Below are 16,915 nucleotides of genomic sequence, written 5' to 3' on the forward strand. Positions count from 1 at the left end.
TTGCGATACAGTCCGTACACTTTACAGTGAATCCCCGTGAGGAGCTTTGAGACGTCCTCCTGACGTGAAAGGCGCAATGTCAAATGTAGGGGTTATTCCATATGTTATTGTTCGTTACCATTTAGTGATGCTTTGAATATTTCATCGGTGAGTTCACGTCACGCTGGAACCCTCATAAATTGGCATACACGAGCCTCTAGGCCAGTGGTGGCTAACCGTTTTGGTCGGACAACCAAATGAATTTTCTTGACTGAGTATTATGGCAACGCCGCTCGACGGCTACATTGATTTGGAACGGACTCGCCTGGGCTGGTTCAGCAGGCCACATCCGGCCCGCGGGCCACGGGTTGGGCACCACTGCTCTCAGCCCTCACACAGCTGTTTTGGTTATTTAGTCCTAAACATTTCTGGCTTGAAAGCTCCTGGAAGTACCTCGATGGATGATGATTGACGCAGTACAAGTCGCCCGATGTTGAAAGTGTGAAATTCTCGCCGACGTAGAAATGATCTCGACCAAAGAGCAGGACACCTTCCACCAGAGACTGGCTTTCCACAACGATCAGGGAACATTTCATGTTGACCTACCAAAGAGGATAGGTGAAGAGTAAAGTCATGTTCCATCACACCAGCGATTAAGGGCTCCAGTAAGGCGCTTGTTTTCTCAAACTCGGGGATTGAAAATAAGGTGTTTGTTATTCGCAATACCTGGTTTCAATGACAACTTGCATTTGCACGGACGTTAAAGATCCAAATTCAGCACCTTGGGACGTCTTCCCGATGTGAAAGGCGCTATATAAATGCAATTTGTTGTTGTTGTATTAGGCGCAGGTGATAGGGTAAACATCAAACCAAACTATAAACTGCATAAACACTTGGAAGTGCAATTTTTATATTTAAAAAAATCATGAACTTAAGGAGCCAAGTTCTTTATTCCGGACTTAGCTTTGATAACTGCAAACTGACTTAGCACAACTGGCTTCGACTAGCGAATATATTCCTTTCTTAAAAAGCTATCGTTCTTTAACTTTCAGCTAGCTGTTTAGCCTAGGCCCGGGCAGAAGATACAAGAATGACTACTTGCATTTATACAGCGCCCTTCAGGCAGGGTAGCGTGTCGGGTGGGGGGAGCTTAAAGGTACCTACGTAGAGAAGTGTCACGAGGGCTGTGTAGCTGAACATGTTAAACGCTTGGCACAAAGTCAATTCCCTCCAGAGGGATGAGACAAACAAGACCAGGAGGTTAGTGCTGTGCAACAGGGTCTGAGCGATGTAACCCATGGAACCCCCAGATGGCTTCACTGCAGCCAATTAAATTCTGCCGCAAAACAATAGCCCCTTGTGACCCACCCTGGACTCTTGCTACCTCAGCCCTGAGTGAAACCAGCCTCACCTCGGCAATCTACCTGGAATAAACTGACCAATGCAGGGTGGGGGGGGTGCAAGGTACAGGGCTCGACATGACAGAGGGATCTGATAACTCAAGCAGCACAGCAGGAGCTGTCAGCCTGGGTCTAACCTCTGAGGCAGAAGGCTGTGACTCTTGCCCGCAACAGGACTTTGAACTCCCAGACCGGCACTTTAACACAGCGTTGAATTGTCCCAATGTCATCATTCGGATCAGACACTCCACCGAGGTCCTGCCTGCTTAAGGCAGACAGGACCTCAGTTGGTGCCACCAGTTTTAAAGCGAAGGCAGTGCTCTGGCTAACAATCCTCCAGATAAAATGACTCATTCGCTTCATGGCTGCTTGTGGGACGTTGCTGTACACAAATTAGCCCCTGTGTTTGGCGGCAATATGCACAAAGTCGCTCTACTTTACAGTGAATCACTTTCAGACATACTCTTGGCGTGAAAGGTGCTATATCAAACATAAGGATTATTAATATTTATACTATTTATGCATGTGTCAAACACCCGGCCGACCCCCCAAAAAAACAATCGTACTGGATTCATAAAAGCGGCCCTTTCTATGCTTATGCCAAAATGCTAACGCGTGCCTTGGTTATTTAAGGTGTGACTATGGTTTGAACGAGAGAAATCTATTTAAACACGAGCGGGGCACAATTAACCAGCATGAATGATATTATCCACTTCACTTGCAAGCACCTAGCGGCACCTGCTCCTTTTCAGATCAACCGTAGCAGATGCAGAAAATTCCCCCTTGACTTACAAACAGCAACCATATGTGTTGGGTAGCTTGCTGGTAGCGGAGGACAATTAATATGAATCAAACAGGAACGGCCTCCAGGAACATAGCGCTTACAAAGCACACAGCTAGTGGCGGGCAGATCAGTGAAGCATAACTAATGTTTGATTGTTCTGCTTAATACGAGTTTCGAGGTTCCTCTGTTCAGACCTCTCTGTACTCCTCAGCCGATCGTGTGACCATTAGGAACCAAGACCAATGCACACCTCATGCCCTCCACACCCCGCCCCCATATATATACACACACACACACGATCAGACAGGAGGATATGGTGGGTATATTGAGAAGCAGGAATCTTGGCTGAGTTCTATCCTCATGATAATCTGGAGGGACTGATAGAAATTGCAACTCCGCTAACAATAATCCTTGCATTTGATATCCTTGCGTTTGCCTTATCACGTCATTGAGACATTTCAAAACACTTCACAGAATGGAATTGTCACAGAATTCAGAACTGTAAAGTGAATTCACTGTATATGTTTGGGGTGAAGCTAACTAATAATAGGTATCAACTTGACCCACTGCATTATTGTTGCCATTTGCTCCTCCAACGAAACCCTCAATTCCCATCCCAATTCCCTCTGAAACTCACTTGAACAACTTGCTTTGGAAACTATGAAAATTATTCAGTTTGTGAATCCCTTGGTTGACAAGTTACAGCAAGATTCAGATGAGCAATAGTAGAAAAAGCCTCTTTTGTTTGATCCCATCCTCTCCAGAATACAAAATACACAATCGCTGCACATTACAGTAAATCCTGTGAAGCACTTTGAAGGGTCCTCATGGTGTGAAGGGTGCTGCATCAAATGCAAGAATTGTTATTATCAATACACATTCCTCCTGTCTTCCTCTTGAATGTGACCGACTGAAAAATTGGGCACGAGGAAGAGGCAATCTAATAAGCCTTTTGAAACATTAGTGGGTGAACACAGAACACATTTTCGTTCTTTAGTATGAATCGGACAGAATGAAACTATTCAATTGGTGTCAAGATTCATAACAATACTGCTACTACTAATAATAATCCTTTAATTTGGTATAGCATCTTTCAAGTCAGGAGGATAATAATAATAATCCTTGCATTCGATGTAGCGCTTTTCACGTCTTCTGGATGTCTCAAAGAGCTTCACAGAATATATTGTAAAGTGAATTGACTGTATATTTGTGGGCAAAACACGGCAGCCAATTGCGCACAGCAGTGTCCCACAAACAGTTGTGGATTGAAGTGACCAATTTTATTAGTTTTTTTTCTTGAGGTATTGTTATTAGGTCTGTGGAGTAAAGAAACTTGCCCAAGGTTTGGTTTCACCCTGCTGGGAATCGAACCCAGGTCTCTCACTTGCAAGGCGAGTGCTCTAACCACTAAGCTACAGGACTCCTTAAAGTCCTTACAGGATGCCCCAGAGTGCTTCACAGGAAACCCTGTAAAGTGCATTGACTGTTTGTGATTGCTTTGTAGGTGAACTCAGCAGCCAAATTGTGCATAACAATGAAACTAATAACCCTTTTTTTTTATTTGGGGGATTGCTGGCCGGGACCCTGGTAAGAAACTCCCTTCTCTTTTTGAATAGTGCGGTTGGATCTTTAACATCTACCTGAGCAGACAGTTTATCCAAATGATGAGACTCCAACAATGCAACCTTCCTCCCACACACACACACCGACTACATTAGAGAGTCGGCTTAGAGTATACAAATTCCAAGTCCCCACATGGGGCTTGAACGCACAACCTTCTGAAACAACAACAACAACAACAAGATTCCATTTATAGAGCGCCTTTCACGTCGGGAGGACGTCCCAAGGCGCTGTACAGTTGGGTCAGGACCCGAGCAGGGGGGAAATGGTCAGGGTGAGGGGAGGAAAGGGAGGGAGCGAGGAGGTGGAAACAGAAGCGAGAGTACTACCAAGACTGGCACACGGTGAGGGTACAACATTTGAAGCCTTTGTAACGATGCTGTAAAACATGCACGGTTGAAATCTCCATCAACAGTCCTCCTTTGGAGATTGTTTTTCCCGCTGTACTCTTCCTCGGAGCAACGAGCGTCATAAATTAGAGTTTGCATAAAGACTTCATCTGCCACGTTGACAATATTATCATAACAATGATTAATGAATGAAAGGTAATCCAGTAAAGAAAGGGAACAGTTTAAAATTTCATTATTGGTTATTATATGAACTGACATAATTTACTTAACAGTGCCAGGGGTATTACCACATGGGCATTATAAGATGCAGCGTAATTATGTTTCAGGTAAGTCAGTTGCACTGGCATAAAACACACACACAGCTTTTTCTTGGCATCTCAGGAGTCAAGACCCCACGGTTTGCGGAAAGGAAAGACTTTGAACACAGCATGTTCAGCTTTGCAACTTGGGTGGCTGAGGTTTGGAGGCTGCAAATAACCGGGCAACCTGAGGGTTTTAGTGTCAGAACAGATCGGAGGAAAATGGGTTCATTATATTTTATGGTCAGCCGAGTGTCTGACACATGTGGGAACCCATTTCCCTGAAGCGATGCACCCTGCTTTGTCTAATTTTGGAGAGTATTTGGTGCAGGCAGCTCGAGGGACAACACTTGGAGACCTCAGATTGGGCTGGATCTTAACCAGCCACCGTCTCAACCCAACAATAAAACTTTGAATCAAGCCAGTTATTCCCGACACAGAGCAATGTCCCAAGTTCTATAATCCTTTCATTTGCTATAACGCCTTATCATGCTCAGAGGACATCTCAAAACACTTCACCAAATTTCACCGTGAAGTGTAATGACTGTGTATTGTGAAAGCAATTGCAGTTGCCAATTTGCGCACAGCAATGTCTCAGAAAAAGTGGGAAAACCACACTGGCAAAACTCCCTTTTCTTTGCGAAAAGGGCCACGGGGCGCTATATAAATATAAATGCAAGTTGTTGTTGTCTGAGTATCGAAGATGTGATAATCAGCACATCACCTATTACATTTTTAACCCCTAAAGGTGTTCCTTACCTTCTCTCTCTCGTCTAAAAGCTGGAGAATAATTTGCCTCTCTTTACACTGCTCGAAGAATTCCTCAGACTGAAGACTGTCGATCAGGGCTGGGAAAAAGGTTAGCTCGTTGCAATCTATTCCTCTTTCATCGATATTTTCTTCTATTAGATTCATGCTGTATCCTGGCAAAGTTCAATGTAAAAGATTTATTTGAGGTTTTATTCCACAGAAAGTATAGACACCTCCGACAATTCAGCTCACCCCCACAACTGTGTGAGTTCAGTGCCTGACGTCAGATTTGAACCTACAAACTTCTGACTCAGAGGCAAGAGTGCTACCAACTGAGGCAGGCTGACTCCCTAACCTTTCATTCTTACAACGCCTTATTACGACCAGACCTCTCAAATTGCTTTGTAAATCAATACATCCTCAGGTATAGTGACTTGGGCCATCATATCCCCTAGGTCACCATCACTCAGTGAAATTAACTTCATCCCTAGCAAGCTGATGGCAAAAGCAGATGGTGGGGAGTCCTTTAAAGAGAAAGTACTTTCCTGATGTCTGGCTGTCTCTTTAAAATGTGAGTATTTGAACCTGGAATTGTCAGATCACAAGATCTCATTCTGATCACAAGATTGAAGAAAGCCTTTCGGCTCACCTTATCTCATCCCTCCAGAACACCCACCCTAGCGTCCTCCCATCACAAACTGTTTTTCAAATGAAACTCGTGTCCTGATCTCAACAACTCGTTGTGACGGTTGTTAAATTACCCCCTAGGTAAAAGAAAAACTTCCTGATGTCTGTCCTGAAATTTCTACTTGTAACTCTAAATCTATGTCACGTTCTACAATCTTGCTGCATGGTAAAGTATTGTTCTGGATTTACTTTTTTTAATCCGTTTAAGATTTTATGCATTGCTATAAGGTCCCCTCTAAGTCACCTTCTCACAAGACTGAAGAGTCCCTGCTTGTCCAATTGCTGCTCGAAGCTCATTCCTCTAACACGAGGGGGTCACCCTTATAAATTGAAGGGTTGATCTCTGCAATTCTTACCTGCGCTTGCCTGCTTCTCCCGATTCTCAGCTAAATGTTCTTCAGCCTCGTGGGGCCTCCTGTAGAAATCATCGTTCCCAGAACCCACTGCGTGCTTCTTCATGACCTGCAAAACATGAGCACTTGATGCAATGACCTCCTGACAATTTACCACAGTTGACTTAAGAAATGGGGCAGCCAATTTGTGCACAGCAGTGTCCCACAAACAGCCACGGAGTGAGTGACCGTAGTGCAGTTCAGCATTGTATTAAAATATTTGAACTACTGTATAATGGTGTAGTTAAATTTCTGAACGTAGCCAACATGTGACAAGAGCCTGGGTGAAACCATGTCAGCATACAGCGTTGATCCACCAACAGCCATGAAATGAATGAATGCCCTTCACCACAGAGTTTGGGCTTGAATGATAGGCTCCAGTCCCAGAGCTACACCACTGATAGCTACACAGGAATCTGCAGAACCCAAAACACAGACTCTGATCAATGTGGCCAAAGCGAATGTGCAGTCAAACCTGATCAAGCAACCATCTCTGTTCAGCAACCTCCCCTTTAACAAACACCCTGGAAAAACCTGGAGCAAAACAGTTCACACACCAATGAACTCTTACTCAGAGGCCACCCTTAAATAATAACATACGAATTTGCTAGGTGAAGGAAGACCAAGGTCCGACTAGTTTGCCTTCCACCATCCTGACAGTCGCTTGACATGTCGTGCCCCAAACGATACTATATTATGAAGGCCACTTTCTCTGAATTCCCTGAGTGGTTGCTCAGGGAAAACACAGGTTTTAACTGTGTTGGGAAAAGGGACAACGAGCAATCTGCTAAACATGGCAAAGGCTGCCGGTTAGTGTGGCTCGCAGCAATGCATTCACCATGGCACCGAGCGTATCGGAGCGATCGCCTCCAAAAGGCTTCGTTAAGAATCGAGGTGAAACCTTGAGCGCTGGCTTTAAGCTGGTTCCTGAAAGACAAGCAGATGAGCCTGGTCTCCGAGCTGCCTTTGACAAAGTCACTTTGGTGACCTTTTGCGTGCTGATTGCTTCCCTTACTGAACGCAGTGTTCAGTAAGTGGTGGCGTTCAAGCACGTCACGATACAAACACAGTCATTATATCTCTGACAGGAGAGATGCAATCATAAATCACAATTTCGCCTCGTCCCAGTGATCGGACCGCACTGAGTAATTGAAGTGCAACTTTCGCTGCTTTTAATTTCCTCTCAACAAATCGTTCCTCCATTCGGCTCTCGCCATCTGCAGGCTCTTCTCATTTTTCCGAAGGCTTTGGCTATGCTGATTGAAATATCCTGCTCACGTAAAATTGGTCATTCGCTTCACAACTGTTTTTTGGGATGTTGCTGTGTGCAAATTGGCTGCTGGGTTTGCCTACAAAACATACGGTCACTGCACTTTACAGTAGATCATGTGAAGGGCTTTGAGATGTCTCAATGACGTGTTAAGGCACTATATCAAACGCAAGGATTATTATACAGCTTGATGCTGTGATGGATGAATCGTAAGGTGGGATCAAATGGGCTGAGGGCTTTCTTCATCTGATCTAATAATAATCCTTGCATTTGCATTCCGTCGTCTGTGAGTCTGTCCCTGCCACTATTTAGCAATCTGGGATGCATGAGTGGTGCTATATAAATGAAAGGTGTTATTAAAGTTGTTGTCTTCCCGACATGAACGGGGCTATACCAAACGTAAGGATTATTAATATTATTTAGAGTAAAAGTTGAGGATTCCAGCAGAAAGCGAGCCCTTGCTGGGCTCTGTCCGGATCGGGAGGCGCAGACTTAATGGTCACTTGCTAGGGGGTGGAAGCGACCTTTGCCCTTCAAATTCTGACCCCCTCTGCTGCTGACCACTAAGTAATCTCAGCTGCATAGCAATAAGCAGGTCAGAGCCCTCCTGCTCACTCACTCCCCACGTCCAGCAGGTGCCAAAAAAAAAAAACTCTGCAAACTCCCTGGAGACGGGAATCCTTTTTGCCGCCCATTAATTTTGGCTGCGACAATATTGAGTGGGACTGGCAAGCCTCCCACCTCTATCAACCAGGTCAATGCCTTGTGTTACCCTCCCTTGGGCAGGTAATTAAACTGCGTCATCCTCAACCAGTTACAACATGCACAGTCTCATTTCTCTGCCCATTCCCTGCAGATCAGCCAAGAACAGTACGCCCTCGTTGATTTTGCAACAGTCATTGGCTAACTGTTTGTGGGTCGTTGCTCTGCGCAAATCGGCTACTGCGATTGCTTGCAAAACACACAGTCACTGCACTTTACAGCAATTCCCTGCAAAGCACTTCGAGACGTTGCGATAAGTCGTCGTAACAAATGTAAGGGTTGTTTTACCCTAACGGCACCTCCGACCACTGTCTGTACAAAGAGAGAGTTGCAACAAGACAACAGCCGGGCAATCGATGGAAGCGTGGAATGATATCAACGGAATAATCTGAGCTGAAAGCAGCAAAGCCATGGCTCATCACACATTTTGCTCTGCTGACACCCAAAATTCCACCTTGCCTTAGCCTGTAAAACCGTTTAAATAAAATCATTAAGAATAATTCTTGCACTTGATGCAGCGCCTTTCCCGAGAGCCTCTGAATGCTTCACGGGATTTACTGTAACGTGCAGTGACCATGTTTAGCTTGCGAACTCGGCAGGCAATTTGGGCGCAGAAGTGCTCCACAAAAGTGCCACAACTCATAGAATTAAATAGAATATACGGCACAGAAACAGGCCATTCGGTCCAATTGGTCTATGCCGGCAGTTATGCTCCGTATGAGCCTCTTCCTGCCCTCTCTCACCTAAGCCTATCAGCATAACCTTCTATTCCTTTTATCCCCCATGACTTATCTGCTTCCCCTTAAATGCATCTTTGCTATTTGCTGCAACTACTCCTTGTGGTAGCAAGTTCCACATTCCCACCACTCTCTGGGTAAAGAAGTCTCTTTTGACTTCCCTAATTGATTTATTGGTGACTATTTTATATTTATGGCTCCTGGGTTTGGTCTCCCCCAGAAGTAGAAACATCTTCTCTATGTCTTCTCACTTGGAAAGAGAAGGGAATTTCTTCCGGGTATCCTGGCCAACAATCCCCCAGTAAAACTGGTCATTCGCTTCATTGCTGTTTGTGGGGCGTTGCTGTGTGCAAATCGGTTGCCGCGTTTGCCTACAAAATACACAGCCACTTTCAAGTAAAATCCAGTGAAGAGCTTTGAGACATTTTGATGATGTGATCAGGGGCCAGACATCAAATGCCAGGATTACTATTATCACCACTGTCCACTCACAAGCTTCATCTAAAGTTTCCTCTGCCTCTTCAAATAGGGAATCCCACCAGAGGGGCAATAGAATGAACGATCGCTACAGCTAGCTCGCACCACCTGGCAAATCCAAAGAGAATATCGTCGTGCACTAATCCATCATTCACCACATCAATACTACTTAAAAGAGAGCTCCTTGCTCCTTTCACCTTTGCCTCACAACAAGTCAAAAGGCACTTGCCTTCGGGGACGAATGTGCTCTGATCCAAACAGAACATGGTCAATAAATACTACTCCTGTTGTTCATGTCAAGCCTCTGAGCCTCCAGACATCCTGTGTTCTTAGGCTTAAGCAAGGGGCATTCTGTAACAGCAATTCTTATGAGGGAGGGGGTGGGGGAAGAAAGTAAGTCATGCAGAGGGCATTTTACTGCAAGTTACATTGCAGCCTAAAGATTTATTTTATAGTAATAACAAACCTTGCATTTCATGTCGGGAGTGATGTCTCAAAGCCCTTTAAAGGATTTACAGTAAATAATGCTACCAATATTAACCCCTCTAATTTGATACAGTGCCTTTCACATCGGGGAGGACTCTCAAAGCACTTCACATTACTTGCAATAAAGAGTAATACCAATAATAACCCCTCTATTTGACACTGTGCCTTTTACATCGGGAGGACGTCTCAAGGTGCCTCACTTTTTTTTTTAAAAAAGTGTAGTGACTGTGCAGACTTCATTGATAAAGATCGCCTCAAATGGCAGCCTCAAAAAGGGGAGCCCCACATGTTCACGTTTGCTCCACAGCTAACATTGCGGTCACATACATTAATTATTCTCCCCCGGATAATTTATGTGCCGCACTGGTCGCTCGGACAATGATGCATAGGGTTTGGGTCCGATGATTAAGTGCATGATCTGAAAGGTATAATCTTACTGCGCTCTCTGTCTCTCGATTTCGACACGCATCATAAGCATAATTGATGTAAAATGTGTTTGGTCTCATCTTCTTCCTCATTCGACTGGGGCCTTCAGCCATGTCCAGGATCCACGCTGCGTCCTGCTGTGACCCTGATAAAGGACCCCATAATCCTCGCTCCCGAAGCAGCTGTTGTTCTGTCTTCTCCCAGTCTTTCCAAGCCTGGTTCTGAATGCATTGCTGCATCTGGGGAACAAGAGCAAAATGCCTCAACAGATGGCAAATGTGCAGCCATACAGCTGGTATCTCAATTGTTCTTTTTTTAAAAAAAAAACACATTTCTTTGGGAAAAGAAAAGAAAATTCCTGGGATTTTCTGCATTGGATTGCACAGATTCCAGGTTTAGACCTGTACAGACCGGCTGCTGTGTCCAGCTCGACTGGTGCACTTTGCAAAACTTAATAAAACGTTTTGTGGGCTCATCTCAAAGGTTTGTCTGTCATAGGAACAGGCCATTCAACCCTTGAGCCTGTTCCACCATTCTACTAGATAATAGCTGATCTGTACCTCAACTCTATTTACCCATCTTTGTCCATATACTTTGTTTCTTTGACCTACCAAATATCTATTGACCTCAACCTTTGAATCGATCCAGCATTCACAACCGTTTGGGGTGGGGGGACTGAGAGTTCCAGATTCTCACTGCCTTTGTGTGATAAAGTGCTTCCTGATTTCACTCCTAAATGGGCCCAGCTCTAATTTTAAGATTCTGCCCCGCCCCCCTGTTCTGGATTCCCCCAACAGAGGAATAGTTTCTGTATCTGATCCAACCTGGCTCAGCGTCAGCCTGGCTCAGTGGGTACCACTCTCACCTCCGAGTTGAAGGCTGCAAGTTTGAGTCCCACATTGGAGCCTTGAACTCACATAAGTTCACAGAGGCTGTTGCTCCGATACAGTGCTGCAGGAGAGCTGTGTTGTTGGAGGTGCCATCTTTCGGGCGATACGTTAAACCGAGGTCCTGTCTACCTGTTTAGATGAACCTATGGGATCCCATGGAATTATTTGCAAAGAGAAGGGAGTTTCTCCTGTAAATCCTGGCCGACAATCCCCCCAGATAAAATTGGTGATTCACTTCAATTTAACGGACTGACGAACGGCATAGTTTATTGAGGTTTAAGATGGTACAGGGCACCCACTTCTGACATTCCAATATTGTGCTGGGAGAAGTGACGTCTTTTGGATGAGACGTAAAATCCGCAGGACGTCACTTCCTTCAAATGAATCGCCCACGAAATACAGTCAATCCACTTGACAGTATATCCTGTGAAGCACTCTGAGATGGCTCAACAATGTGATAACGCAAATGCAAGGATTGTTATATTTAGTATCATAATAAAATCAAGGTCACATTTTTCACATTGCAGCTTATCACATTGTCGAAATGTTTCAGAGAGATTTACTGTGAAGTGCAATGGCTAGTACAGTAATGTATTTGTGGAGTGGCGTATTTGCATCAGTTAAAGTTAAGATCGGTACCTGTAGATATTCCTTGTGGAGGCTGGCAAACATGTCTTGTCCAATTGTCCTTTGCACATTCAGGCTCACAGTTACCTCCTGTGCACACAAAAAAATAATGAAATTAAGTACATCAGCAACAAATAAAATACACTCAGCAAAAGAAAAAAATCCTGAAGTGTTTCACATCCCAAAGGTGTGTCCACTTCAAAGCTTTCAGCCTGGTTCAGTTGGTAGCTCTCTCCGCGTTAGAAGGTTGTTAATTCAAGCCCCAGACAGGATTTGGAACTCATAGTCTAGGCTGACTCTCCAGTGCAGTGTTGGGGGTCCTTTGTTGCTGTGTTACTGTCCTTTGGATGAGATTTTAAACCAAGGTCCCGTCTGCCTATTCAGATGAATGTTAAACAATCCTGTGGTGCTACTTGAAAAGAGAAGGGAGTTTCTCCCAGTGTCCTGGCCAACAATCCCCTTGATAAAATCAGTCATTCACTTTACGGCTGTTTGTGGGACCTTGCTGCCACCTCCACCCACAAAATTTACAAAGAATGTACAGCACAGAAATAGGTCATTTGGACCAACCAGTCGTTGCTGGTGTTTATACTCCACACAAATCTAAAATAAAATTACAAGAACGAGGAATGAATCACAGAGAATATAAAGTAGCTCTACTGGATAACCTTGCCTGGGTGGACTTTCGGGTATCAGCCAAACCCACTGAACTGATTGTGCCACACAGACAACTGCAATACTCAGTCAAGCTCTGCTCTCACTGAAATGCTAAGGCATTAAAATAAAGTTAGATCCTGGGTGGAATTTCATACAAAAGGGAGAAGGGAATAGATAGAGGTGTGTGGGATTGAGGATTAGGAGGTGTGGAGGTTCATAAACCTCGACACAGACTGCATAGGCAAATCGCAATTGCATACCCCTTTATCTATTCTCTTCCCCTTCTTGCACAAAATTCCATGCTGTAATGTGATTATAATAATAACAACAATAATAATAATCCTTGCATTTGATATAGTGCCTTTCGTGTCAGGAGATCGTCTCAAAGTGCTTCACAGGATTTACAAAAAAGTGTAGTCACTGTTTATTTGTAGGCAAACACGACTGACAATTTGCCCACAGCAATGTCCCACTAAACAGCCATGAATGAAGTGACCAATCTTATTCAGGGAGATTGTTGGCCTCATTTTGAACAGTGTCACAGGGATCTTTAAAATCCACCTTGACAGGCAGGCGGGAACTCAGTTTAGTATCTCATCCGAAGGGCTGGGCCTCCAACAACTTAGTGCTCCCCTTAGCCCTGTATCAGCCTGGACTGTGTAATTCTACGAAAGTCTACCCATACAGCTAATAATCAGAGTGATGTACATCTGGCACTGCGGATGTACCCCCAAGAGGTGAGAATGACTAGGAAGCCCATTTGCCCCATAATAATAATAAGAATAATAGCAATAAAAATAACAATAATATTCCTTGCATTTGATGTAGTGCCTTATCACATTGACAAGACGTCTCAAAGCGCTTCACAGAATATACCATAAAGTGAACCGACTGTGTATTTTTTGGGCGAAACGCAGCAGCCAGATTGAGCACAGGAGCGTCCCACACGAAGTGAGTGACTGATTTTATTTGGGGGATTTGTTGGCCAGGACATCAGGAGAGAGAAACTCCCCTCCCTTTTGGAATAGTGCCACGGGATCTCGAACGTGGCACCCGAACAAGCAGACGGGACTTGTGTTTAATGTCTGACACGGTTTCAGGCCCAGTTTGCTCAATCGCAGGTAAGATCAGTCATTACGGTAGCTTCTGCCTCTTCTCCCCTCCTCATGAGGCAGACATGTCACATCCAGTTTCTAATAAGCCGTGGTTCCATTTTGACAGGTAGCTCTTTAATGCCACTTGCGTCTGAGCCACACAACGGACCACAACTACAATTATTCTCAGACAATAGCGCTTGCGTTATACACTGTAAACCCTGCTCGCTACAGTCTCCTGTTTGGCTCCCGGCCAAGTCCATGATATCCCACTGCTGAGTTATATTCATTAGCCGCACACAGCAGGAAGTTGGAGCTTGCCACCGTGCCGGTGATTACATCCTGTTTGCTTACAGGATCATTAAGCTTTTAGCCACAGCGCTGCACTGAGAAAACATTATTGTTATTTAACTGAGACGCTCATAGAATTCGCCAATCAGACAGGCACAAGCTGGCCCCCCGGTCGGGCCGACAGCGAGGCTTTTGTTAACGCGGCCAAGCTAATCGTGTCATTCAAGGTCGTTGCTGGTTACTGAGCCTATCAATCAGTTCTCGCCCGCGATCTACCATGGTGGCTCATTCACGGCTGCTAAACTGGCTGGTGTCGCAATGCCACCCATGAGTCCTGGCAAATTCGAACCAGGGTTTCAGAATAAAAATTTCTTTTTAACACCTTTTTGGATGGTAGTGGTGAAAGACTGGCTCCTGGTTCCTGAACGTGTAACAGGAGTGTGTGGGGTGATGGTGTTGGGTGGGAAAAGGGGTGGGGGTGGGCATCAGTTCAGATCCTCGTAATAAGGCGCTATATCAAATGCAAGGATTACTATTAGTATTATCAGCAGAAACGTTATGGGGAGGTTTGAGGAGATTTTAGCATTGCAGGGGGTTGTCAGAACAAGGAATGCTTTGTCACAAATGACAACTGAGGTTAGGACTAAGCTATGAAAGAATATAAGGGAGAGAGAGAGGGAGGGAGGGAAGGAAGGAGAGGAAAAGAGGCAGAAGGTACTGTATGACCGTACCTCCAACAATGCAGCACTTCCCCAACACTGCATTCGGGAATATCAGCCGAGACTGTGAGCTCAAAGTCCCATCGTAGCGCTTGAACCGACAATATTCTAACTCAGACTTGTGCTGACTGAGCTCGGCTGACACACACGTGAGTTACTCTGAGATGTTTTGTTGTTGTGGAGTGGGGGAGATTAGAGTGTGAAGCTCCATTGGGGGAGCTGGCAAACCATTAGCTCGGTGGGTGGGTGAATGGCTGAGATTTATTCTGCTAGAAATCTATAATCTGTGCTGCGATGGCTACCATTCTATGAGAGATGCTCGTGCCTATTTTAAAGCTCTGTCAATGCAAAGTCAACTTTCATTCTGGCCATTCCTTAAGCAAGAATTTCCTGCAGTTTCCTTGGATATTTACAAAAACCTAGAAGAGGTGAATGGCCACGCCACAAACTTCTCCCAATATAGCTTCGGCATTGAGAATCAGGATTCGTATCTGCCACTCCCTATGTTTTTCTGATTTAATGCTAGTGCCTCAATCCACGCTGCCAGATGTTCTACTGCATCACAAGGCATACAGCTGGAATTCCTCATAAGGCTGTGATATTAGATTCGGTAAAAACAAATGTTTTGACTTGTTTTACAGCTCACTTCATAAATCAATCAATCAATAATCCCTGATACAGCACCAGTAACAGCAGAATGTCTCTCATACATGTGTCAGCCTCGCCTGACTCCGAGGCTGAAACATGTGGGCTCAAGCCCCACGTTGGGACTTTGAGTTCACAGATACTCCTCAATGCAAGGATGGGAGTGTGCTGCATTGTTGGAGGTGCCATCCTTTCAAATGAGGTCCCTTCTGCCTGTTCAGGTGAATGTTAGCGATCCCATGGCATTATTCAAATGGAGTTTCTCCTGGTGTCCCCCGATATAATTGGTCATTCACTTCACGGCTATTTGTGGTACATGCGCAAACTGGCTATTTCGTTAGCTTACAAATAAACAGTCACTCCACTTTGCAGTAAATTCATATGAAGCACTTTAAGCTGCGCTTCAATGGCATGATCAGGTGCTATGAAATGCAGAGATTATATTTTATTATTCCTATTAACTTGTGTTATAACTTTATATGGTTGCATTCTTTCCTATTTACTCAAAGAGAGTTGTTACGGTTTGGAATGGGGTAAGAGCGGGAGAGTGGAACTAATTGGATAGCTCTTTCAAAGAGCCAGCACAGGCACGGTGGGCTGAATGGCCTCCTTCTGCGCTGTAAAATTCTATGAAAACCATTGCCAATTCAAATCATACTATGCTGGAAGGAATTTCACAGAGAGACGTTCCACCTAATGGAAGACTCTTCTCTATTCTTCAAAATTGTCCCACCTTTCACAAATAAAATTTCAGATTTCCACCAGCTGCAGGATTTTGCCCATCTCTCACATCTGAACCCAGCAGACAAGCTGATCCGGAGAACAGCACCTCCCACAATCCAGGGCCAGCCTGGACGACGAGCTTGTGCCTTGATGTGAGGCTTGAACACACAACCTTCTGACCCAGAGGCCATAGGGCTGATAACCGATCAAAAGCAACGTGCAGTGTAAAAGTTGTAAGGATACTCTTCACACTGCAGGGATGGGTGAGAGAGGGCAAAAAAGCTCAATTTGGAGATGGAACAATCTGTTATCTTTTGCGACGAGAGAGAACTATAAACAACAACGATTCACGTTTACGAAAACGGCTGTCACGTCGGGAGGAAATTGTGGAGCGTATTGGTTAGAGCGTGAGAGGACCTGGGTTTGATTCTACGACTGTTTGTGGGACACTGCTGTGTGCAATTGGCTGCTGCGTTTCACCCACAAAATATACAGTCATTCACTTTACAGTATATTGTGTGAAGGGCTTTGAGACATCTCAACAACATAAGGTGCTATATCAAATGCAAGGATTATTATTATTATTACTATTATTATTATTACTATGTCCCAAAGCCCTGCACAGGATATGCTGTAATCCATTATGTAGATCTAGTTTATCTGGGACCATTATGATTTATCGGCAATTTAGCCAACAATGGAAACATCAATATATTTGTACAGCAAGTGATTTCTGCTATGGAAAATGGTGTGAAATTCAAAGCAAAGGGAAACAAAACTGGGTTGCTCGTGCTATAAAGGTGCAGAAGTTAATATTCAATTCGAAAACCTCCCGAAGTGCAATTAACAT

The 16,915-nt window shown here is 44.6% G+C and overlaps 1 protein-coding gene across 1 annotated transcript in view; it reads right to left on the reverse strand.

Annotated features, from left to right (window-relative positions):
• wdfy4 (WDFY family member 4) overlaps positions 1 to 16,915 on the reverse strand; it is a 105,471-nt gene that overhangs the window by 38,890 nt on the left and 49,666 nt on the right. Inside the window, exons 42-46 of the mRNA XM_042336809.1 lie at positions 11,949 to 12,026; positions 10,431 to 10,658; positions 6,226 to 6,331; positions 5,192 to 5,355; positions 433 to 581 (exon numbers count right to left, since the gene is read on the reverse strand). Of these exons, the coding sequence (XP_042192743.1) occupies positions 433 to 581; positions 5,192 to 5,355; positions 6,226 to 6,331; positions 10,431 to 10,658; positions 11,949 to 12,026 (725 nt within the window). The remainder of the gene's footprint in view (positions 1 to 432; positions 582 to 5,191; positions 5,356 to 6,225; positions 6,332 to 10,430; positions 10,659 to 11,948; positions 12,027 to 16,915) is intronic.

Source organism: Callorhinchus milii, unplaced genomic scaffold (assembly GCF_018977255.1).
Source record: "Callorhinchus milii isolate IMCB2004 unplaced genomic scaffold, IMCB_Cmil_1.0 Scaffold7, whole genome shotgun sequence".
Lineage (NCBI taxonomy): Eukaryota > Metazoa > Chordata > Chondrichthyes > Chimaeriformes > Callorhinchidae > Callorhinchus > Callorhinchus milii.